This window comes from Miniopterus natalensis, chromosome 6, assembly GCF_054644295.1.
Source record: "Miniopterus natalensis isolate mMinNat1 chromosome 6, mMinNat1.hap1, whole genome shotgun sequence".
NCBI classification, from domain to species: domain Eukaryota; kingdom Metazoa; phylum Chordata; class Mammalia; order Chiroptera; family Miniopteridae; genus Miniopterus; species Miniopterus natalensis.
Window position 1 is genome coordinate 20,700,484 of NC_142086.1, and position 24,359 is coordinate 20,724,842.

At 34.9% G+C, this 24,359-nt stretch overlaps 1 protein-coding gene across 2 annotated transcripts in view; it reads left to right on the top strand.

Moving 5' to 3' along the window:
• The window catches only part of CADM2 (cell adhesion molecule 2), a 995,556-nt gene that overhangs the window by 885,643 nt on the left and 85,554 nt on the right, over window positions 1-24,359 (top strand). For both annotated transcript variants that reach the window (XM_087818103.1, XM_087818104.1), the window contains exon 6: window positions 980-1,070. In XM_087818103.1, coding sequence (XP_087674229.1) covers window positions 980-1,070 — 91 coding nt within the window. The remainder of the gene's footprint in view (window positions 1-979; window positions 1,071-24,359) is intronic.

Consider the following 24,359-nt stretch of genomic DNA (forward strand, 5'->3'; position numbering starts at 1 on the left):
TTACACAGTTGATTGATATTTATTTAATTGGCTTCAAAGTCAGAGAGTGTGCATAACCCCAGGGTAGTTCCGTTCTTCACAACTAAGGAAAGGATGAGAGTAATTTTGTCTCTCGGGGATGGTCAGAGCCCATGCGGCTTATTGTGGAGATAAAAGAATGAGGCAAATCCATGTTGACTGTGGGACACACTATGCCAGGACTTAGCACAGTCTCATAAAGAAATGAGAGTGTTTACATTGTCTCCTTTCTTTAGCTTATTTTCCATTTCTTTGTGTTTATTAAAGAATATTACATGGCATAAACTTATAAATGTAAACGTCTTAAGGTATGCTTGAATCTTTTTCCACTAGGATGGCTTTATTGCTAAATGGAAATAAATAATTTTATAACAATTATGTTGTAGCATATACAACACAGTGTGAACTTTTAGTGATGTTCTAAATAGCTATTTGAGATGACTCGCTGGCTGTACTTTAGAGCAAGCAGCGTGTGCTAAGTGCTGCACTGCTGCATTTTCAAAAGGCTTCTGCATGATGCTCTGAGATAGCAGTTGATCTTGAGTTCTTTGTGGGTTCCTTATTATAAGTTTCTGCTATTCCTGCAACAATGGAAGTGTTGTTATTCAAATGCACATAAATGCATCCAATCCATAATAATAGTATTCATAGCCGTCTATAAATAGTTGAAGAAACAATTGTATGAAATGCTTGATATTCATCTGAACCCCCTTGTGCAATCTCACTTTTAAATTCAGATTTCAGAAATAATACAGCAGTGGTGCTCAGAAGATATTCAGATATTTGTGTTGGCTTCTTATGGACAGGATGGTAGCTTCTTAAAATTACATACTCGTCTCAAATCTAAGAAATCCCTTTTCAATAGACAACCGTAAGAAAGAGCATGGGCGCACAGCATGATGTACAATTACTAAATGTATAGTTTTATATGTTTAATGACCTTTTCATTTTCTTTTTCTAGATACACCATCAGTTAAGATTATACCATCCACCCCTTTTCCACAAGAAGGACAGCCTTTAATTTTGACTTGTGAATCCAAAGGAAAACCACTGTAAGTGATTTAATGAGCAATGACGATTTTCCCATTTTCTTCTGTTCTGCTTTGATTGCAGGCTTTAACTGCAGAAGTCCACGGCTCTTGTCCTTTCCTGGTGGGCAAAGTGATCTCTGGAGCAGAAACCCCCCCACCCCGAACCATGTCTTCATTAAGTGTCTGTGGAAGTTTGGTCTTTTTCTTTGTCATCTAGTGAAGTTTCTGGGAAGGTTTCCAGCTGTGATTTTTTTTTCTCTAGTAAGATATTTCAACCTGAAAGGAGTGTAGGCTTAATCAGTCACTGTTTACAGGACCAGATTGATAAAAGCTCCCATGAAAAACTTTGAAAATATTAAAGCATCCTCAAAAAATGCCCAAGTTTTAAAGTTAGATGGGAAAGAAACTTTTTCTTAATAAGGGAAATCAAGTCTACATTTCTTTTATAGCAGCTCCACAAACATAATCTGTGAGTGTGCTGATGCTTAGAGGGAACGTGAATGAAAGGGGTCACAAACTCAACAGTTTCAATTGTAAAGTATTTCATTGTTAGAATACATGAGCCCTAACATCCTTTTAACTCTAAAATTATACTTTTTAGCATTCATGTTTATAAACAGCAAACTCGTAGAAAATCTACTATTTAAACAAAAATCAAATCAGAATACATTATCCAAAAAAGAATTATTCAAAGATTATTTGAAAGCCATTTGATCATTCTAATATAGTAAGATTGTAGGTCTAGTGTAAAGTAATTTATTTGATTTTTAAAAACTTCCAAATGAGTTGCATTTTGGTTTAAATTTTAAGGAGAGGGATTTCATTGTTTTCTGTATATAACTATAGGGATACCTTCTGTGCAAATCAAGTAAAATTATTAAGAACTTGTCTTAATAATATTTGTTATTTAAGTGTAGATTTCATATATTCCATGATAAATTTTTGTAAAAGAATTTTAAGGTAGAAGTTTGAAATTTCAACTTCCTCAATTGCACGGTATTGTACTTTTTAGCACACGAAGCACAGTCACAGTTTTGGCATTTTGAAACTGCTTTCTTTCAGTAACTTTTTTCGAGAGACGTAAATATGCAGATTTAAAGAGCATATTGTGAATTCATGTATTAATTTATTTTATCTTTTTAGAACATTTAAGGCATTTTAAACTTTGAAAACATTTTTTTTCTTAGTAGCTTTACTGCATATATCCTGCACAATTCACTTTAGTAGTTTGTACCTTCTGATAAGATTAAATTGCTTACAGCAACATTTTTCAAGTGCAGTGTGCTATCAAAATGTGACAGCGCATTCTAGTATTAAAGTTGCAACGAGAGCTTTTGGCCGCAAGGTCAGTACTGTAAGTAGAGAAAGAAGTGCAGCAGACCGCAGTCAGCTTGAGACATACTTAAGTCCTAACGTTACTAGTGATCCTTCGCACCGAACACGAGGAACTTTCCAGCTCTCCCTTCCGTTTCACTGCTATTCCTCCCTCTTATTACTTTCCAACTCTGTGTGCTCTTCTTCCCTCTCTCTTTTTATGCTACTGTTTTGTTTGCTCATTTCTGTTTTCCCTCATAGCCTCAGGGGTGAGCATGTGGAGATATGAAGGAACATGATCAGGACAGGGGAGAGCAAAACATTTTTGCTATTACTTTCTCTCCATAGTTCCGCCCCCAAGCACATGTGTGTGCATTTGGTGTATGTGTACAGCTTACACAGTTAAACAAGGTGAGGATGGGAAATATAATATGCAGAATGCTTTGGAATAAATACATCCCTGCTCAGACAGCATCCGTTTGCCTGCCAGTGATCTATTCTTTGGTTCTGTATTTACTTCAAACAGTAGAACAGCATTTTATTTATGTGAATAATTAGATTGTGAGGTCTATGTAATTAGATATTTAAGTAGTCCATTTCCATTAGCTGAGCTGTGGCTGAATAGATGCACCTATTGAGGGTCTGTCTTTCAGCTACTTAGAAATAAGCTTGTCTGTGTAACACTCTTCTGCACTGCAAATGGATGACAAGTGTAATCATCCCTCATTTGTGTATTTATTCGAAGACTACAAAGGTTCCAGAAGTTTAGAAGATAGAAAAGGTCTCCTTTCTCAGAAGGATCCTGATTAATATCACTTTGCAAATAGGTCAAAGAAATAAGAAAGGCTCCTTATCTTACAGAAGAGAAAACTGAAGCTCAACAAATGTAAACCAAATTTTCATTATTCACCCATTTCAAGTGGATGAGTCAGGATTTAAACTTAGTTCAATCATTGCCCTAAGTTTACATTCTTTCAGCTATTTTCTGTTGCTTCCATTGCTGAGTCTAAATTGTCAGTTATGTTAGCCAAAGTAACTTTTGAAAAACTAAGGTTTTCACTAATATAAGGAATCTAATGAATAAACTAAACTGATGAACAAAATGGAACCAGCAGCATGAATACATGGAACAGACTGGCTGGTGCCCGAGGGGAGGGGAGGTGACTGGGTAAAGAGGTGAAGGGATTAGCTAAAGAACATATATGCACACCCCAGGGACATGGACACTAGTTTGGTGAAGGCCAAGGGAGGGGGAGGCAGGGGAAGGGGAGGCAGGGGAGGGTGGAGGTTGGGAAAGGGGGGAGGGGACTCCTACAATAATGTCAACATTTAAAAAGTTTTTAATTAAAAATAGAAGAAAAACTAGGATGGGTTCTACAATAGTGTTCAGCACTGAAGATGAACCCACAGAGGCTTCAAGGTCTCAAGACACATTTTACTCTTGCCACCCTCTTTTATCAGGCTTTCTTCTATGTTTATCCCCTTTCTCAAAACTTGCCAGATTCCTCCCAAACTGCCCATTTTTAGCATGAGTTTACAGCCCTATAAAAAAAACCTCTAATTCATATAGTATTTCCTAGTAATTAACTCATAAACTCTGCTCCACAAGGGCTAGAATTGCCATTAGATTCTGTCTTTATCCTCATAGGCCCCAATGTTGTGTTCTATACGCTGTGTTACAGAAGTAAATGTGTAGTAAGTTATTTCCTTATATTGTATTCTCATTCCCAGCTTCGTTTTTACAGTTTGCTTCTCTCGTAGTCTGCCAGGCCTTTGACTAGGTATAGCCAACATTCCTTGCTGCCTTTCGCCGACTGGCTTCCTTCAGTCCTTCCTAATCATCTTAGAATTCACTCTTTGCAGTTTCAAAGTAACTATCATTCCCAATAAATGTAGGCATAACTCCTTTAAAGGCTGTCTAATGTCTAGCCTCTCTTTAGTTTATATTATGTCTCCAACAGTGCCAGATGAGGCAGAGGGGACAAAAAACAAGGGGAAGCTGAAAAGAAATCATTGGATTTTCCCAGAAGGAAATCTTACTGATCATAAAGAGAACAGTCTCACTAGAGCAGAGAGAACATAAGGCAAATTGAAATGGATTAATCAGGGAAATAGTAGGTGGTAGGGAAGCAAAGATAGGGGCAGGATCACCCATTTTAGAAAATGAATCAGGAAAAAATGGAAGTAAGGAAAGAATTTATGTCAAACAGAAGTTATAAAAAAAAATTAAAAAAAATAATAGGCTGTTCATATTTCAAGTTAGGATTTTTTTTTTAAAGCCTAAAAAGTGTGGGAGTGAAAATGAAGGATGTGATATCACATTACCCAATGGGCAGGTTTCAGCTTCCGATTTCATTGCCAAATTTCCACTCCATTACCTTGGAGCTATTACACCTGATTCCCCACTTTGTTATTTTGGAACCACTGAGAAGTAACACTTTGGCTTGGTTTCTCATTGGCTCCCAAAACACTTAATTTCTATTATCTTTCTATTTACCTGATCCACCTCTAATGAGCAGGTGGGAATCAGAAATGGATAATGGATATATATGAGCCTTTGCATCTCATGGCCGACTTAAATAATACCTTTAATCCATGACCAAATATTTATTGTTCCTTTCAAAATGTTTGACCAGTTTATGATTTCCTCTAGGATGAGCTGTTCATGGTTACTATCTTTTTGTATAAATCGCCAGTGATGGCGTGGCTCAGCTTGTGCGGAGACTCATGTTCGGAACCTGCCGTCCTGGATGCTAATGCCGTTTGCTTTGTTCTGCGTGTGAGGCCCCCGTGACTGTTTATGAACAATCAGGCCTTATTTGCTGGCTTTGGACTGCAGCCTTTTGCTGTTTTCCCATTGAACAGCTGCATAACTTGGGCCACGACCAAATTGTTCCACTTGACATTACTATAGAGGCATTCTATTCTTTCCTTAAAAGAGAGATTACTGTACTTGTCTGTCTATTGTTTTAATTTTAGTTTAAAGTGAGGACCAAGCTAATGCCAACCACTTTCTTTCAAGTCCCCAGAGCTTTCGCAATCTCCTCCTTTCTTTGGCTGAATTCCCAGACAGCTTTCAGGCAGCAGCATTCTCCATTCATTGAAGGGGGGGGGGGGGCAGCTGTTATATTACGTTAAAGTCATGACCTCAGAAGGTGTGGGGTTGCACCCCACATGCTGTAAACAAAGAATTACCATTTATTTTAATCCAATGTTTAATACTTTTTGAATATACATTAGCAAAGCAACGGGACATTTTCTGTTCAATGTGCATTTGGAATTTATTCTATAAAAGAAAATAATTATAGGTATTGATAAATTTTTCTGTGTATCCAGCACAATGTTTATGTTTTATTTGCTATTTTACCTTCTGGTAGCTACAATTTTTTGTGTGTTCTTGTCATTAATTAATATATGTAATTGCACAGACCCTATTCTATACAAAAAGAAAGATTTTATCTTTAGGAAGACAGATCACATACTGTATAATAACAAGTGAGGTGTTTTAGAGCATCTATTACACAATCCATTTTTGAAATTATTAAGAATTTAGGAATAAATCTGATAAGAACGTATTGATGCATTTCCATTAGCATAATAGAGATTTAAAAATGAGATTCAAATTAAGGGAAAACAACTTTATATAAAGTCAGTTTTCTCAGCCTAATATGTTCCTTTTTGCCAATCACATATTATTTACTAATTGTCATGAAACCCAATCACAGCAGAAGAAATGATAAAACAAACTAGGAGTTAAAAATGGCAAGATATCATCAATAGTGAAATGTTTTAGGCCAAAACAAGAAAAATTTGAATTCTGAAAAAAATTATTGCTCTAAAATAATAGCAGTTGTATATAATTTGACCTAGTGAATAACAGATGTTAATTTTACAATATTTGTTTCTCACCTGCCATCTATGCTATTGAAAGCCCTCTAATTAATCATTAGGTCATTGTTTATTTTTAGATATAGTGCCTAAGGTGCCATGCTATTGGGCACAAATAGTTGTGTGGTGAAATAGAAGTAGAAATACAAGTCTAGATTTGAATTACGAATATCTTTGGCCTGAGTGGTCCTGGACAAATCATTGAACCATGTCAAATATATACATTTTTTAATTAATACACCTTATTTTTTAGAGCAATTTTAGGTTCAGTGAAATTGAGTGGAAAGTACAGAGTTCCCAAACACCCCCGTCCCTACATATTCACAGCTTTCTTCACTATTCACATGCCACAAAACAGTGGTGCCCTTATTACAGAAATGAACCCATGGAATCATCATTATTTATGGATCCATCATTATCACCCCAAAACCCAAAGTTTATATGAGGGTTCACTCTTATACATGAAGTATTTTTTTATTCTCTAAAATTAAAAAAATAAAATCTAGTAAACAATTTTTTAAAGCTTAATGATAATATAAAAAGTTTCTTCCCCATGTAATTTCATAAAAAATAACCATGAGGATTATGATATAAAATTATTATTTTTAAAAGAATTACATGCCATGTATCTTAGAAGCTTTAAACTCAGAATTCTTAGTTCTATATTTAATACACATTCTGATATTGTCCTAATATGGTAACTCTGAAAAATTAAGTTATCTCAGCTTTCTTCCATGGCTCTGAAATTCAAGATTCCAAGTAGAATAAATACATTCTAGGATGATGATCTGTGACTTTCCAAAGCACATTTGAACAGCAAGGAATCCAGACTAAAATCATGGCAAAACTGATAGAGCTACATGACTATTTTAGTTGAGATTAAATAGAAATTGTCAGCTGCTAGAAGAAAGGCAGGGGCATGAACCTTGTAAAATATAATATGGCTAGAAATGGGAAACTGGACCATCCCAAGCCACACAACAGCACTTCTATAATGTTAAGGTAGAAAATTTTTTGGACCAATTGGAAAGGATTGATATGGGTGGAAAATGAGTCTTAGTTCAACAAATGTGGAAAAGGCTACACTCTAGAGCAGTTCTGATGGGATGAAGGAACTAAAGGGCTCCTGAGTTTTGACAGAAAACCAAAGCAGGAGATATGGAAGGTCTTAAACCACCAGAACTAAGTGGGTGTCATGGCTTATGAGTGGTTGAGAGTCCACGGTCTGTGGTGTATACAATCTTGTTTTGACATAGATTTCCAAGTTCACTCATGTGTATTGTCTTATTTAAACCACACAACTATCCCGTTGTGAAAAGTTTACAAAGACACTTATAATGATTTCCATTGTGTAGAGGAGAATAGTAAGTCTCGTGGTTATGGGACCTTTTTCAGTCACACAGCTGACAAATGGTAGAATTGGGATTACAAGCTTTTTAAAAATTTTAACAGCACTGATGGTTATGTTTTCTTGTTTACAATGTTTTCAGTTCTCCAATCATATTGATTTTTCACAATAACCTGGTAAAGTTTCACAATAACCTGAGAATGTTTTCATAAACTACTAAGAAAGCCCATTTATCAATCAAGTAGTTTAAAAATGTTATCAGTTCTGTAAACTGAAACTTGTGGTAGTATATATAAATATTACCTAAAGAGTTTCTAAACATATCTAAATAGCTTATACCTAGACTTGTGATTAGAAGCATAGTAATTATTCTATTGTTTTATATATTTGTTTCCTTAAAACTGATTATATTATATCCTTAATTTTATATATCTTTAAGAAGATTAAGACTGCAGGTTACAACTACAAAGCAATACTGATGCAAATGCAAGGCCAATGTAATGGAATACAATGGGAAGCCTTACAGGGTAAACAGAATAAGCAGAAAGTTAAAAGTAAACACTCCTCAAAAGTATGTCTTTCTTGTTGAATATTATGCTTAATGTGTCACCAAAATAGCTGGCTGAATGAACATAATGAGGGTCTGCTTATCACATAGATACTCTTGCAATGGCAATTCTTAGATAATGAAGGTTACAGGATACTTAGACTATTTTTTTCCTTGTGTTCTGATATCTAGAAAAATACAAAATTGTCTCAATGAGTTAAAAGTTAAAGGCAATATAGTCAGTTTCTTCTAAAATGTTTTCAAAGCCTGGCCAGGCGTGGCTCAGTGGTTTAGCATCAACCTAGGACCCCAGAGGTCGCCGTTTGATTCCCGGTCATGGCACATGCCCCAGTTGCGGGCTCGATCCCCAGTAGAGGGCATGCAGGAGGCAGCCGATCAATGACTCCCTCATCCTTGATGTTTCTCTCTCTCTCTCCCTCTCCCTTCCTCTCTCTGAAATCAATAAAGATATATTTATAAATAAATAAATAAATAAATAAATAAATAAATAAATAAATATTATTTCCAAGATATAAGATTGGGATATTAGCTCTAAGTTTATCTAATTTTCAAAAATATATCTATGTGCTGTCCTGTGTGTTTCTTTTTTGAGACCCATATGGTCTTTTGATTCCATCTCATTGCTTCAAAATTTAATCACACACTGACTCACTGGAAACACACAAGTGCTTATCTTGGAAATGAGAGAGAATATATTTGGTTTGGTTTTGGAAACAAGAAGCTGACTCTAGGTAATCTCCACTGCTGTTATTTAGGCTGGGCATCTGTGGTGTGTTGGACACTCAGTCATTTTCAATTAAACGTTCCTGTGCCTTGTGAAAGTCCCTAAGTTGTGTAGAACCATAATTATAGATCCATAAAGGGAATGTACTTCTTGAACATTTCCAGGTAAGCAGTTTTCTTGCAATAAAAAGCCAATTATTTTGAGGGATTATGTAAATTTTCAGTAGGAAACTTGCACACAAAAAGAATGTCTCAATACATTTAAGACACCATTGTGAAATGATGCTGTCATATACATTGACTAGATTTTTCAAAATGTACTTTTGGGCCCATGAGTTTTTTGTTGTTGTTGTTTTGTCTGTTTGTTTGTTTTTTGGGGGGGGGGGTGTTGTTGTTTTTTGTTTTTTTCCCTTTTTATTGAATTTATTGCAGTGACACTTGTTAACAAAAGTATGCAGGTTTCAGGTGCACAATTCCACAATACATCATCTGTTCACTGCATTGTGTGTTCACACCCCTGAAGTAAAAAAAATGTTAACAAATTTAACCTTACCTTACTTATTCATATCGCTTTATTTTTTAATTTTTTTAAAAATTTTATTTTTGTTTAAAATATTAGAGATGTCCCTTTTTCTCCCAATGACCTGTTCCACCCTGTCCCATCCCTCTCCCCAGTCCCTCTCCCCACCATTGGCCGTGTCCTTGGGTTGTGCATATATATGCACATAAATTCTTTGGTGACTCTCTCCCCCTCCACCCACCCACCCTCCTCCATCCCTCTGACATTCGTCGACCTATAAGCAAGATCATGTGATGTTTGTCTTTCGCTGCCCGGCTTATTTCACTTAGCATAATTTTCTCCAGGTCCATCCACACTGTCCCAAAGGGTACGAGATTCTTCTTCATTACAGCTGCGTAGTATTCTATGGTGTGAATGTCCCACAGCCTTTTCATCCACTTGTCTACTGATGGGCACTTGGGCTGTTTCCAGATCTTAGCTATTGTAAACTGTGCTGCTATGAACATTGGGGTGCATATATCCTTTCTGATTAGTGTTTCAGGATTCTTAGGATATATTCCTAGGAGTGGAATCACTGGGTCAAACGGCAGCTCCATTTCTAATTTTTTGAGGAACCTCCATACTGTTTCCATAGTGGCTGCCCCAGTCTGCATTCCCACCAGCAGTGCACTAGGGTTCCCCCTTCTCCACACCCTCGCCAGCACATGTCATTTGTTGATTTGTTGATGGCAGCCATTCTCACAGGTGTGAAGTGATATCTCATTGTGGTTTTAATTTGCATCTCTCTGATGATTAGCGACGTTGAGCATTTTCTCATGTGGCTCTTGGCCATCTGTGTGTCCTCTTTGGAGAAGTGTCTATAAGTCCTTCGCCCATTTCTTAATTGGGTTGTTTGTCTTCCTCTTGCTGAGTGCTATGAGTTCTTTGTACACTTTGGAAATTAGCCCCTTATCAGATACATCCTTGGCAAATATGTTTTCCCAGACTGTGGGGTTCCTTTGTATTTTGAGGCTGTTTTCTTTTGCTGTGCAGAAGCTTTTTAGTTTGATGTAGTCCCATATGTTTATTTTTTCCTTTGTTTCTCTTGCCCTAGGAGATGTATCAGTGAAAAGTCCACTACCTGGGATGTCTGTGACTTTATTGCCTATGTTTTCTTCCAGGATTTTTATGGTTTTGTGACTTACATTTAAGTCTTTTATTCATTTTGAATTTATTTTTGTGTATGGTGAAAGTCGGTGGTCTAGTTTCATTCTTTTGCATGTATCTGTCCAATTTTCCCAGCACCACTTATTGAAGAGACTGTCCTTACTCCATTGGATGCTCTTGCCTCCTTTGTCAAATATTAACTGACCATAATGGCGTGGGTCTATTTCTGGGGTCTCTGTTCTGTTCCATTGATCTATATGTCTGTTGCTGTACCAATACCAGGCCGTTTTGATTACAGTGGCTTTGTAATATGAGTTTAAAACTTGGTAGTTTTTATATCTATTAATTATAAGATCACACCTAAGCATTTTACTTTTTATCTAAAGATCTATAAACATTGCATTTGTGTTTATATAAAAACAAAGTCATAAAAATATGAAATACTGTACTACACCCTTGATTAAAAAAATAATTAACTTACTGCTCAACAAGTGCCATTCAGTAATGGGTTACACTATGCCTGTGTTAAAGACCTACAGGCCGCAGGAGCTTTTACTGTTGGTCACAAATGCAGTGTTTTCAAATCGCTGGTTGTGACTTATTAATGAATTATAAGATCAATTAAAAAACTTTTGCTTTGTTCCCTTTGCAATTTTTTTTTCATATTATGTATCAATGTTAGAGTTAACACCCATCTGATCTGGTCAAGTTACTAAGAAGTAGATTACACTGTGCCTGTGTTAAACATTTTGGTTATCACTTTTGTAAAATAAATGCAGAAAAATATGGGAAATAAAATTAATTTAGATTCACTGTAGACATTTGGTTCTCTATCGATTAATGTTGAAACTAAGAAAATTCTTTTGCTCAGAGAGCCATTTACTCAAACTTAGAAATCTAACAAGATTTTCTGCACTGAGCAGTTTTTAAAATGTATGGTGTGTATTGATTCACTTTTTCAGATATAACCACCATCATATAGAAGTTCCTGAACTTCAAAGCTTGAACAAGAAAAATTTAAACAGCAAACAATGCCCCAAATTGTAGAAAATGTGAACATTTACAAATGTCTGCAAGTAGAATAGGAAGAATCTGTCAGTGATTGATGATGGCCTCAAAGCCCAACTCTTGCAGATTCAGAGAACTAAAAATATCTGGGCTGCTTCAAGGACAGGAGGAAGAGAGGCAGACGAAATTTTCAAAAGCAGGAGAGGAGAGCAGCAACTAATTTGACTTGTGACCAGCAGTTGTCCTTAAAATGGCTAGCTGCGATGTACTTAAGCACTGGCACTCAAAGTTACAAATAACAGGGATGAGTATAGTAAGAATTATAAAGATGTAAGATTAAAAATATAATAGCTTGTCGGTGTAGGGACAGAAAGACCTAGAGGCTACGGGAGCTTTCACTGTGGGTCACAAATGCAGTGTTCTCAAATTACTGGTTGTGACTTATTAATGAATTATAAGATCAATTAAAAAACCTTTTTTGAAAACTAAAAATAAAATAGAAAATAATGGACTAGGACAGGAAAATATAGCAAAGGAAGGAAGAAAAAGAAAATGCCACAGTACATTGGAAAGAGCAAATTTTAATTTCCTGCTGGTGTTTGTGTACTATATGATGATGCATTAGCAATGCCTGCCATGAAATTGGACTTGAAGACATTCAGGGAAAGAGCATGTTAGGCCCTAATTATTTGTTTCTCTAAGACCAGCACTATGCAAAAATGTACATTCAAACTGTAGAGATCTTAGCACCAAAAAATACAGCCAAGTGCCACTAAGTATGTCCTGCTTAAATGTTTGATCCTTTGAGAAGGACCAGATGATTAAAATCTACTTTCAAATTTTAATCTCAAATTTCAATTATCTCCAGCAATTACCTATATTGAACATTTAATTCCCCAACTACCAGATAAATTATGTGCACTTTACTTTTACTTTTCTGAGACTATTGGTTCAATATTAGAAAAGAAACAAGTTATGGAGCAGAAGCAGTTCTATAATGGTGACACAGGGTTTAACATAAGTGTTAGATCTTAAAAGGTTAATTAGCACTATTTTATATTAGTGAAAGTAATGGATTGCAAAGTAACTCTTCTATGGATAATAAGACCCCACCATTATGATGTGCCCTTGAACTGAATGGTTTTCAGGCATCTCATTGATTATGATGTTTATAGATACATCTGATATGGAATCAAACTGTCCTTATAATATACATAGATTGATAAAGTGGCAGATTCTGAGAAACTCTGACTTATAAAATCTTGATTTAAAAAATGTTCTAAAGCCTGGCTTAGTCAAATGAGGTTTTCAGGAGCTACTAAGTTTCAAATAAGTTGAAAATATATTTTTTTAAGAATGATCATTTTTAAATATATCAGTAAGATTTTAAGCTTAATGTACATACATTGAAGAACTTATTATTGTTCAGATGTGAGAATGAACATTTACTTGAGATTTATTCACCTTTTAACCAGGAATTAATATTCTGTGATTATTAAAGAAATTAAATGTTAAGTACAGATAAGGCATGGGTAATTGTTTTGCTTTAGCACAAGTCCTTGAGAGATTAGCTTGAGCATTTGGCACAATTTTGAATATTTTCCCTTCGGTGCTAAAATCTGTCACTCCTCCAGGATCATAGCAATCTTATCTTTTTTAGGGATAATCTTTTATTCGTGTGCCATAAGTTGGCTGAAATTATAGTTTGTAGTATGATTGCTTTGTTTCTTAAAAGTGTCAAAATAATCATCAATCAACACTACTCATCAGTAAAAAGTGGTCCAGGATTTCACAGTCACTCTAAAAAAATACCATTATTTTCAAGTCATCTATAGGGCACTTACTTTTGTATATAGGATATTTTCTGCTTTAACGACAAGCTTCTAAATGTGGAGGTAAGAAGTGCATTGAAAAATTATAATCAAGTAGCATTTGCTGAGATTAATCAAGATAGAAGAAGTCCATTTATTATTTGCTATTGAGGTTTTAAATTTCATGGTGATATTAACATCAACGTTATTGTCCTGTCTAAATCTAACCTTCGATGTAATGAGACTGCTCCTGCTTGACACTGTACTAGTGCAATAGTTGATTTCAGGAATTTACATGAGTAGATAAACTCAGTCAGAGTTTTAACTTGCCATTTCATGGAATAAGTAGACTTGAATTTTCCATTTCAAACCAACTTCATTTAGTACTTCGTTCAACACTCTTAATCCTATCAGAAAAGCAGACCGAAGCTGATTTTTGAGCAGGGGCTTTCAGTGTTGAGCCTTTCAACAGGAATCACTGGGATTCTCAAACTGCAAATGGAAAGGGGGGGGGGAGTCCATTGCTTTTCATAAAAAGAATTGTGCCAGTACGGGAAATATTATATCCACATTGAGTAAAGAGTAACCCATAAGAATTATAAGGATAAAACAAGAGATTGAAGAATTTATCCAGAAACCACTAAAAGCAGAAGGGGGTGGAGACCAATGTTGAAAAAGCTAAGGACACATCTCTCTTTCTCTCTCTCTTTCTCTCTTACTCACACACACAAATACACAAAGATGAACTTATCAAATGAATCAACACAACTGCAAAAGGCTAGAAACACAATGGAAAATTACAGATTGAAAAGAGAAATTGTAAGAATTTTTCATCTGAGTAATTTCTTCAAGCTGCTTCTTTCTTTCTCCCCCCCCCTTCATTTACTGTACTATTGCAGTCCTAAATATTTGAAATATTAGGACAGAATCAACTTAACAAATGAAGATGCTAGCTGTATCAAAATTTAGATTTTGCAAAAATATGTATTTTAAATATAATGTTAAAGAGTTATGGAAGGCAGAAATGTATTAATCTAATCATATATTCTAAAAATGTTTATGATAATACATGAGGCATAGTTCCAGATTAGAAAAACAGAAAATAAAATAAAATAAATTGAAAGACATGAAATACTCAAAGACACAATAACAAGGTTTACTTTGGCTTTAAAATTGCCTTTCTCTTTGCTTTTTATGTGTATTTGCGCATGAGGACTTCAAGAGCAGTAATTAAAACCTCTAATTTTTTTTCTTCAGCTTCTTTTGATGTTCTGGAAAAGTTACAAAGAAGATGTAAAAGTTGTGTTCGTTAGGGCTGGAAATTAAGCAGATAAGCATAATGAATAGGGCAAAGAAACAAAGTACTGATTCCATTGTAGGACTGATTAAAGAAGAGATTCGGAGGGTACTGCAGAATTAAAGGTAAATGGTCGGTCCGTTGGTTAGAACTGGAGGTTTCGATGATGTATAATAGAACAGTTATTCCAAAAGCTGGGAGGTTGTCGTTGGAAAACTTGAGATTTTTAAGGTACTGGAGTTATGATGATGCTGAAGTCTAGTGTGCGATCATGGCTGGGGTAGGGCTAGCAGAATAATTACTGCATGTGAGAGGGTAGAGAATTGAGAGGTCAAGGTATCGGATGAATTTTAAGGGTAAATGTTTAGGTCAATGAATTTTTAGAGATTCTTTTCTGTTCTTATGACATCATTCTTTTTTAATTTTTGTTGGACCTGTAGGATTTCATTGCCTTTCTTTTCTCATGTACTAAATAAAAGTATTTCAAAGTATTGGGTAATCTCTTGTCCTTCCCCTTCCCCTTCCCCTCCCCTGCCACTTCCTCTTCTCCCCCTCCCCCCTCCTCCTCTTCTTCCGCTTCCCCTTCCGCTTCCCCTTCCCCTTCCCCTTCCCCTTCCCCTTCCCCTTCTCCCCCTCCTCCTCCTTCTCCTTCTTCAGCGAAGACACTTGCTTGGCTCCAAATCCTCTCTGTAAAGTCTTCCAGTCCCGTCCTTGGCCATTTCCTTATTGCAGGAATGATGTGCATTTCTTAATTTTATTCTAGCACTTGAATTCAGCATATCCTAAAAGGAAATCCCCAACCCTCCCTTTCTGCTGTATCTCAATTTGTTTTCATCCTGTTTATGGTTTGTTTGCCTGGTTGGTTGGTCGGTTGGTTTTTCATGTTACTTTCTCCTATGTAGGACTGAGATTATTCCTATGATACAGACCAAACACCGTAAATAGAGATTTCCCTTTCTCTTCCATTACACCATGAATTGTCTGGCTCCAAAAAGTTATATTTACTTACCAACAGCTCTTCTATTATCTATTCTGTGCTTTCCTTTAGCATTACTTCAACTTCATGTAGGACTTTGTTTGCTCTCTTCAGAAGTCTGTATATGGTCTATTCATTGAAATTCCTTTTCAGACCGGGAATTCTCACTTCTTAAATGCCATAAAAAATAGGTTCGTTTTTCCAGAAAGCCTAAATTCTTTAGTGTGTCACGCAAACCCTTTATCACCTATTTGTTTTATTTATTTTTTGTTAAATTTATTGGGGTGATATTGGTTAATAAGATCACATAGGTTTCAAGTGTACATTTCTATAATGCATGATTTGTATGTTGCATTATGTGATCACCACCCAAAGTCAGATCATCTCCTGCCACTATATACTTGCCCCCTTTCCCTTTACTACCCTCCCACCCCCTTCCCACTGGTAACATACACACTGTTGTCTGTGTCTATGAGTTTATGTTTGTTTGTTTCTCTCGTTTGTTTATTCATTGCTCTCAGTTTTATATCCCACATATGGTTGAAATCGTGTGCTTCTTAACTTATTCTGTCTGCCTTATTTTGCTTAGCATGGTATGCTCAAGGTGCATCCATGTTGTCACAAATGGCAGTATTTCTCCTTTTCTTATGGCTGAGTATTGTTCCATTATATATATTTACCACATCTTCTCTATCCAATCACCTATCGGAGGACTCTGACTCTATTATCATATCAAGTTCTTTTAATATTATTCTTTCCTAATTACCTTAGCCCATAGCAATTTTACCTATCAACTGTATTCTCTTTTCCTGACATTCATCCTAGTTAAATTTATCTCTTCAACAGTATGGCCTCTGGAGGGCAAGCATCCAGGGTTCTGACTCCTCATGAGATGGCATCTTCCATTTCTACCAGTCAAAACCCTATCATAATTAAAGACACTAATCAAAAGTTGTATCTTTTATAAAGGTTGTTGTAATGTCTTCAATTTAGGTGTGATGAATCTTTCTGATCTTTTATGACTCATTTATGCTACTTACTATGCCCCACCAAGTGTTATGGCTGGTGACATATATCTTAAATAAACTACTAAAATAGAATATCACAGAGAACAGAGTTACTTACTTTATTTTCTTTATATCCTTCATAATTCCTGTTTCAAAACTTGCACAGATTTGTTTATTGATAATTGTTTAATAATACTAGCATAAACTTATTAGATTCCTAGTCAAGAATAAAAAGTCTTTAACAACAACAAAAATGTTGGTTGACATCTTATCTGTCTTAAGATATAAGTGTAAAAGTAGAACATTATCTGTAATTAAATTCGTGGAGACTCTCTGAAGACTATTCCACTACAAATGTTTCTGAAGTTTTGTTTTCCCTTGAGCAAAACTATATCTATAAAGAAACATACATAAATATTTAATTGTGCTTTAAAATGAGCCTAAATTTTGATAAGTAAACCATCTAAAGTTAAGTTGGCAGTTAGCATAAGTTATATTATGTCTTAAAAGTTTCTCCTATAGCCCAGCCAGGCGTGGCTCAGCGGTTGAGCATTGACCTGGGATCCAGGCAATCAGGGTTTGATTCCTGGTCGGGGCACATGCCCGGGTTGCAGACTCTCTCATCATTGATGTTTCTATCTTTCTCTCTCCCTCTCCTTTCTTCTCTCTGAAATCAATAAAGATATGGTTTTTTTTAAAAAGTTTCTCCCATAAAAATATGAAATCAATATCAGGAATAAAAGGAAAACAAATTTCATTACAATTAAGTTGCACAGCAATCAAATCTGAGGGGAAAATCACAGCTGGATATACTCCTTAAGAGGTGAGGTTTTTGCAATAATTAAGAATATGACTTTGAATCTATGTAGAATGTTATTTACAAACTGTGCTCAGAAAAACCTCTTTTGATTTGCAATAACAAAATAACCCTTCGTGTGTCTTTAAATACGAAATGATCAATGTACAAATAGCTCTACAAGTAATCCCCTTCTATTTCTTCTGGTTAGCAAGCAGATCCTTCTCTTCCTACAGAGACTCATTTCAAAATTATATTTTGAATTGGTTTCCCTGCTCTAAGGAAGACTACTTCTTGAACTTACTGTTTATTTATATTTTAAATTTTAAAAGAGGAGTGAGTGACCCCAGCTTCTAGTTTTCTTTCTCTCCTTTTTTTCATTTCCTCACTTGGTTGGCAATTTTTGGGCTTTGGCTTATGGCTGTAATCTCAATCTTCCCATTGGAGAACTGTTAGAGTTCTTTCAGAATCTTTCTTCTCAGAATCCCTAAAACTTAAAATTTTCTACCTAAACCCAATTTCAAATGTATTTATCAATTAATTTGCATGTGATTTTTTCTCACTCCATTTTTCTAAAAATTTGATAGCATAAATACTGAGAGTTTTATGAATAGTTCTTCAGTATAATTCTCTTTTTTTTTTGAACCCTCACCCAACGATATGTTTTTATTGATTTGAGAGAGAGAGAAAGGGAGAGAGAGAGAAACATCAAATGAGAGGGAAACACCAATTGGTTGCCTCCCGTATGCTTCCCGACCCAGAATCGAATCCGCAACTTAGATATGTGCCCTGACCGGGAGTCAAACTAGGCACCTTTTGGTGTACCAGGCACTACAATTCTTGATTTAAAAGTTTTTACTTAAAACAGAAAAAGGGATCCAAGAAATTTATATAACTCCTACCATGTTCTTTCACTTTAAAGTGAAAATATCACAGGAAATAGAGAAAAATTAGGCTTAAAAAAAAAATCCCTGATATTAAAACTTCAGTCACATCTACTGCCACCTGTGAAATTTCTAAACTGAAATAAATGCTGTAGTCATTACATGTGCCATGTAAGTTAGATACCTAAGGCACTGAGTTATTAACATAAGTTCCTGCTTTGTCTTATATTAAAGAAAATGTAAGAGATATATATTACCTTTTTTTCCCCTTTGAGTCACAGCAAAAGGTTTACTTGAATGCTATTATAGTGACTTTTTTTATTCTTTCATCTGGGAAATCTAAGTTTAATTTTCATAAGATTAATTTTATTTAAAGCCCGAAAAGTACTGTGGTTATTAAGGAACTCAAAGAGGATATTGCCATTTGGGGAAAGAAAGTAATGAAAAGCCATCCATACCAAACTTAAAAGGACCTTTACTCCTGTCCATTTCCTTAAAGACACCAGAAGAATTGTTTTCCTCCAGTAGACCTACATTATGGAACTGAGTTTTCCATAATTGAACTGCTTATCTTTTATTTTTATTCTCAAGCGTGAGCCTAAAATAGAGATTGAAAGCAATGAGGGCAAAGCAAAATTCCATTCTCATCAACACCTAGGGAGTGGGGAATCCCATATACACTTGGAAGAATTAGATGGACTATTACTCTAGCATAACTTTATAGAATCAGTGTCCCAAAGACTAACTAAAGAGTTTCAGTGGAAATTATGAATCAGATTTTCATCTGGTTCAAGATAATAAATGCACTGATAGAGAGTTGTGGCAATTCTTTCCAATGCTAATCTATAAACATAAAGTTGTTAAAGATATTGAAGAATTTCTTATTAGATATATACAAAGCAAAATATTGAGTTAAAAAAGAGTTTTCAAAATATCTGTTAAGATAGCTCTGGCCCGTTGGCTCATTTGGTTGGAGCATCATTGTCCCGTGCACCAAAAGGTTGTTGGCTGGGTTCCCAGTCAGGGCACACACCTAGGTTGTGAGTTCAATCCCTGGTAATGGTGTGGAAGAAAGGCAACTGATTGATGTTTCTCTCTCACATCAACATTTCTTCCCTCTTTCTCCCTTCCTCTCTCTCTAAAAATCAATAAAACATATGTTCTGTTAAGATAAAACAACTTCACCAAAGCCTTAGAATACAAGAGAATAAATGCAGAAGCAGACTTGGTTTCCTTTTTGTTATTGTTTTCTGTCATTCTAGGAAGAAGTTGCTGCAAAAATGTCTTAAGGTACATGGAAAATAAAACGTATTTTTAGCCCTATAGATTTAGCAGATAGAAACGTAAATCAAATTTTATCTCATATAGAATATTTCCAACTTCAAATTATGTGGGCTTTTAAATGGGCCGCTCTCTGGGTTGAATGTAGTAATGTTCTCACTCTGAAGTTAAACAGTGATGTGCCTGATGCTCTTTTTTTTTTTTTTTAATTTTATTTTCGTTTAAAATATTACAGATGCCCCTTTTTCTCCCCAATGACCGTTCCACTCCATCCCTTCCCCCTCCCCAGTCCCTCTCCCCACCATTGTCCATGTCCTTGGGTTGTGCACATATGCATATAAATTCTTTGGTTACTCTCTCCCCCTCCATCCCCCACCCTCCTCCATCTCTCTGACATTCATCAGTCTCATCTATGCTTCCATGTCATTGAATCTATTCTGTTCATCAGTTTATTAAGTTCTTTAGATTCCACGTATAAGCAAGATCATGTTAAACCTGGTGTCTAGCTCCTACTCTTTTTTAGCCTTATCACATAGGGACTGTAGCCCACAACCACTTTTTAAATGATCTCCTTTGGTTGCCTGAACAGCAGGGAAGATTGTTACTCATTGCAGCAAGAAACTCAATCATTTCTGGGTTCCAATTAGAAAAAGCCTAGGGGCCTTCTTTATTAAGATGAAATAGAAATTGTATCAAGACCGGCTGAACCACTTCATATTTTTATGATGATTAAGAAGCTTGAAGATTTTAAGTACTAATTGGAATATGTGTAGGCTATTTTTAATCGATGCATAAACTCTAACCTCCATTTCGTTAAAATCATATCTTATGGTACTAACTTTTTTGCCATCTTAAAGATTTACTATCATATTTTATAGGACCTAGAATTCTGCAGTGTCAGTAACTTATATTGCTGTTTTCTCCTGTTAACTATTTTTAGTTTTTTCCCCATTATTTTTTTAAAACAGAGTTTTTTAAAATAAAGATTGGCAACTTGAAAAAGTTATCTATATCTTTAACTTTATTTCTATGCACACAATTTTAAAATATATGTCTAAATTTAATTACATATTTAAAGAATCATATGCTTTAAAATGTGACTGAAAGCTTACGAACATGAACAGAGAAAAATTATGACAGTTTGGATTGAAAATGTGTGTATACATGCACATCTCTGTGTGTGTTCAAAAAAATCTAACATATATAAAGAAAGTATTGACTCTTAACATAATAAAATACCTCCATTAAGTAGTATTTTAAGGAAGAATCTTCTAAAATTCTGATTAATCCAAATGAAGCTACTATTTTAAAGTTGTCCTAACATGGCCTTGTAGGAAGAATAGTTCTAATATTTCACTTAAATGCAGTGAGCCATGCTTTTATCACACTTTAAAGGAAGTTTATGGTACAAGATTGTAAATAAGAATTAGTAAATTCAAATAATAACTAGCAGATCTGAGATATATGAATGAAGTCGAGAAGTATTAATGGTGCTGCTTTTATAAAAGATACTATGAAAGTGAGTTGTCTATATAATTGGATGATATAAATTATTATATATTTCTAATAGTTTTGGGTAGCTAGTTTCTTATTTTATTTTTTTCATAGAATTCTTTTTCAGAAGTTTCATGGGTACAGTCCTGATAAAACTGCCTTCTCTTTGTTCTTTCTCCAAGTTTTTACTACTTAAATGAAGCAATTCTTTTATTACATTTCCAATCTGCTTGTTTTGATAGGATTTCCAATATTTATTATTATTTGGTTCACAACTTTTATCTGTTTGACAAAATTTTGTCAGAAAAAATATAATCTTTTTCGCAGAAAAGCTGTTATAGGTATAGCCATCAGTTAACAAGACACATATTCTAATTGTGTCCATAATAACAAAATATAACTTCAGTGTTTTCACCAAAATAAACAAATAATTAAATATTTTTCAAAAATTTTTGATGATATGATAAAATCATGTTTAAATTAGAAAATTTTGAAGATCTACGAAAATATTCACCATGTTAGAAAGCAAGAGACAGTGCATGAAGCATTTATGATGGAGTCACACCAGAGATTAGATACATCTCTAATATCCTATATTCTTATAAGCATTACATTTTTTAAATGATATGCACCAAAGTATTCTTGTGAGGATTGTAGAAAATGTATGTAAAGTATCTAGGATAATTACCATCATCAACAATGGCAGGAAATATTATTAATAGCCATTCTCATCATTAATGATCATAAAACACTGCGAAATCTTCGAAGGCAGAAATCCATGATTCATTTACACTTTCCTCCCTAAAAGCAAATTTTTAGATGGGAATTTTTTGCAAATATATGATTCAAAGAGAAGTCAGTTTCAATGAATTCCCTGTTTTTTTTGTTGTTGTTTTTTAGATTCCGTTCCACAAATAAGTGAGATCATACAGTGTTTGTCTTTTTCTGTTTGACTTATTATACTTAACATAATGCCCTCAAAGTTTATTCATGTTATTTCAAAGGGCAGGATTTCTTTATTTTTTTATGGCTGAATAATCATTATATTTGGAATATATTTTCTTTGTCTGTTTATCCCACAATGGACAGCTAGGTGTTTCTATGTCTTGGCTAAGTAAATAATACTGCAGTGAACATGGGAATGCATATGTATTTTTGAGACAGTGATTTTGTTTCTGTTGAGTAAATACCCAGAGGTAGAATTGCTTGATCATGTGATAGTTCTATTTTTAATTTTTTGAGGTATCTTCATACTGTTTTCCATAGTGGCTTCAACAATTTACATTTTCAACAACAGTGCACAAGAGTTCCTTATTTTTCATATCTTCCCCAACACTTGTTATTTCTTGTTATTTTGTTTGATGATAGTCATCCAAACGTGTTAGCTGATATCTCATTGTTTGTGATTTATATTTCTCTGATGATTAGTGTTGTTGCATACCTGTTGGCTATTTGTGTTTCTTCTTTGGGAAAATTTCTATTCAGTTCCCGTGTTTATTTTTTATGTTTGTTTGTTTTTTTTCTTTTGCTATAAAGATATGTTCTTTATATATTTTAGATACTTAACCCTTATCAGATCTATGATTTGCATTCCATTCTGTAGTTTGTCTTTTGATTTTGTATGCTATCCTATGCTGTGCAGAAGCTTTTTCGTTTGATGTAGTCCCACATGTGGTTTGGACCCCACACCTTGCAGCAGAAGGCAATGGTTAACCACTGCTACATATTCTTTTCTTATTTATTTATTTTGTTTTGTTTTGTTTTACCTTAAAAACCCTATGAGGAGACAGGAAACCCAAAATGAAATATGAGGTAGTACTGAAAGATGAAAATCCCAGAGTGGGAAGCACTCTAACAATTAACGAGGAAGAGCAGAGAACAAGTACTAATAGCATCATTGCTAATGATGTAAATAAATCAGAGCCAGAAGGATGTCTAGCAGCTGATGTGCACAAAGGTGAAATGTGATGCTGCACAACACATTCAATTGGAACATGGAATGTAGAAAGCATAAACCAAGGTAAACTGGAAGTTGAAAAGCAAGAAATGGAACATCTAAACATTGCAGGGCTGGATGTCAGTGAACTGAAGTGGACTGGAATGGGACATTGTCAGTCAGGCATCTACAAAGTGTTCTACTCTGGACATTACAAACTCAGGAGAAGTGGAGTGTCTTTAATACATGCTTCAAACCACCGGAAAGATGACTATATTCATGGACATCACCAGATGGCCAATATAGAAATCAAACAGACTCTGTCATTGGAAGCAGGATATGGAGAAGCTGTATTCTCTCTGCCAAAACAAAACCAGGAGCAAATTGTGGTAATGACCACAAGATGACTATCAAACATTAAAGCTGAAGAAGAGCACTAAAAGAATGGTAGTGTCAGAATATAATACAAATAACATTCCTGATTGATTTAATGTACTCATAAAAAAAGATACTTGCACTGTTAAAATCAATTGACTGAGGACCAGAAGAAATGTGGACTGAAGCTAGAAATATTGTTAGGGAAGAATGTGAAAAGGCAATGCCTGAGGTATAAGGAAAAGACAAACCAAGATAGATGACAAAAGAAACACTAAAAATTGTTAAAAACAGGCAAGAGGTAAAAGTAAAAGCTAGCAAAAGCAGGTTTGGAATCCTGAATGCAGTTTTTTAATGAGTATCATGTAGAGATAAAGGGAACTATTACAGTAGTGAATGTAAGGAGGTAGACGAGAACAAGAAAAAAGGAAAAACGAGATCTCTGCCAGAAGATTTGGGAAATTCCAACCTAGACTAGGAATGCTGAATGACCAACAAGGAAGAATCTTACTTCACCAAGAGAAAATAAAGAGGGAAACAGTCCACTGAAAATCTATACCAAAGAAACAAAAGGATGACAGACACCTTTGAAGAAGATTTTATATGGAAGAACCTGTAATTCTAGAAATGGAAGGGAAAGCTGCCCTGGAAGAACATATTGGGAACAAGAAAATCACTAGGAGTTGATAGAATTATTTCAAGTCAAAGAGACTGAATCTGTCAATATTCTAACAAGAATATGTCAACAAATATGGAAATCAAAACAGTGGTCTATAGATTGGAAATATTCAATATGCATCCTAATTTTCAATAAACGAGATTCCAAGGAGTGCAGTAACTAAGGACCATTACTCTAATTTCCCATGCAAGTCAAGTGATGCTTAAGGTAATGCAATAAAGGCTTCTACCTTATCTGGAGCAAGAAATGCTGGATGTTT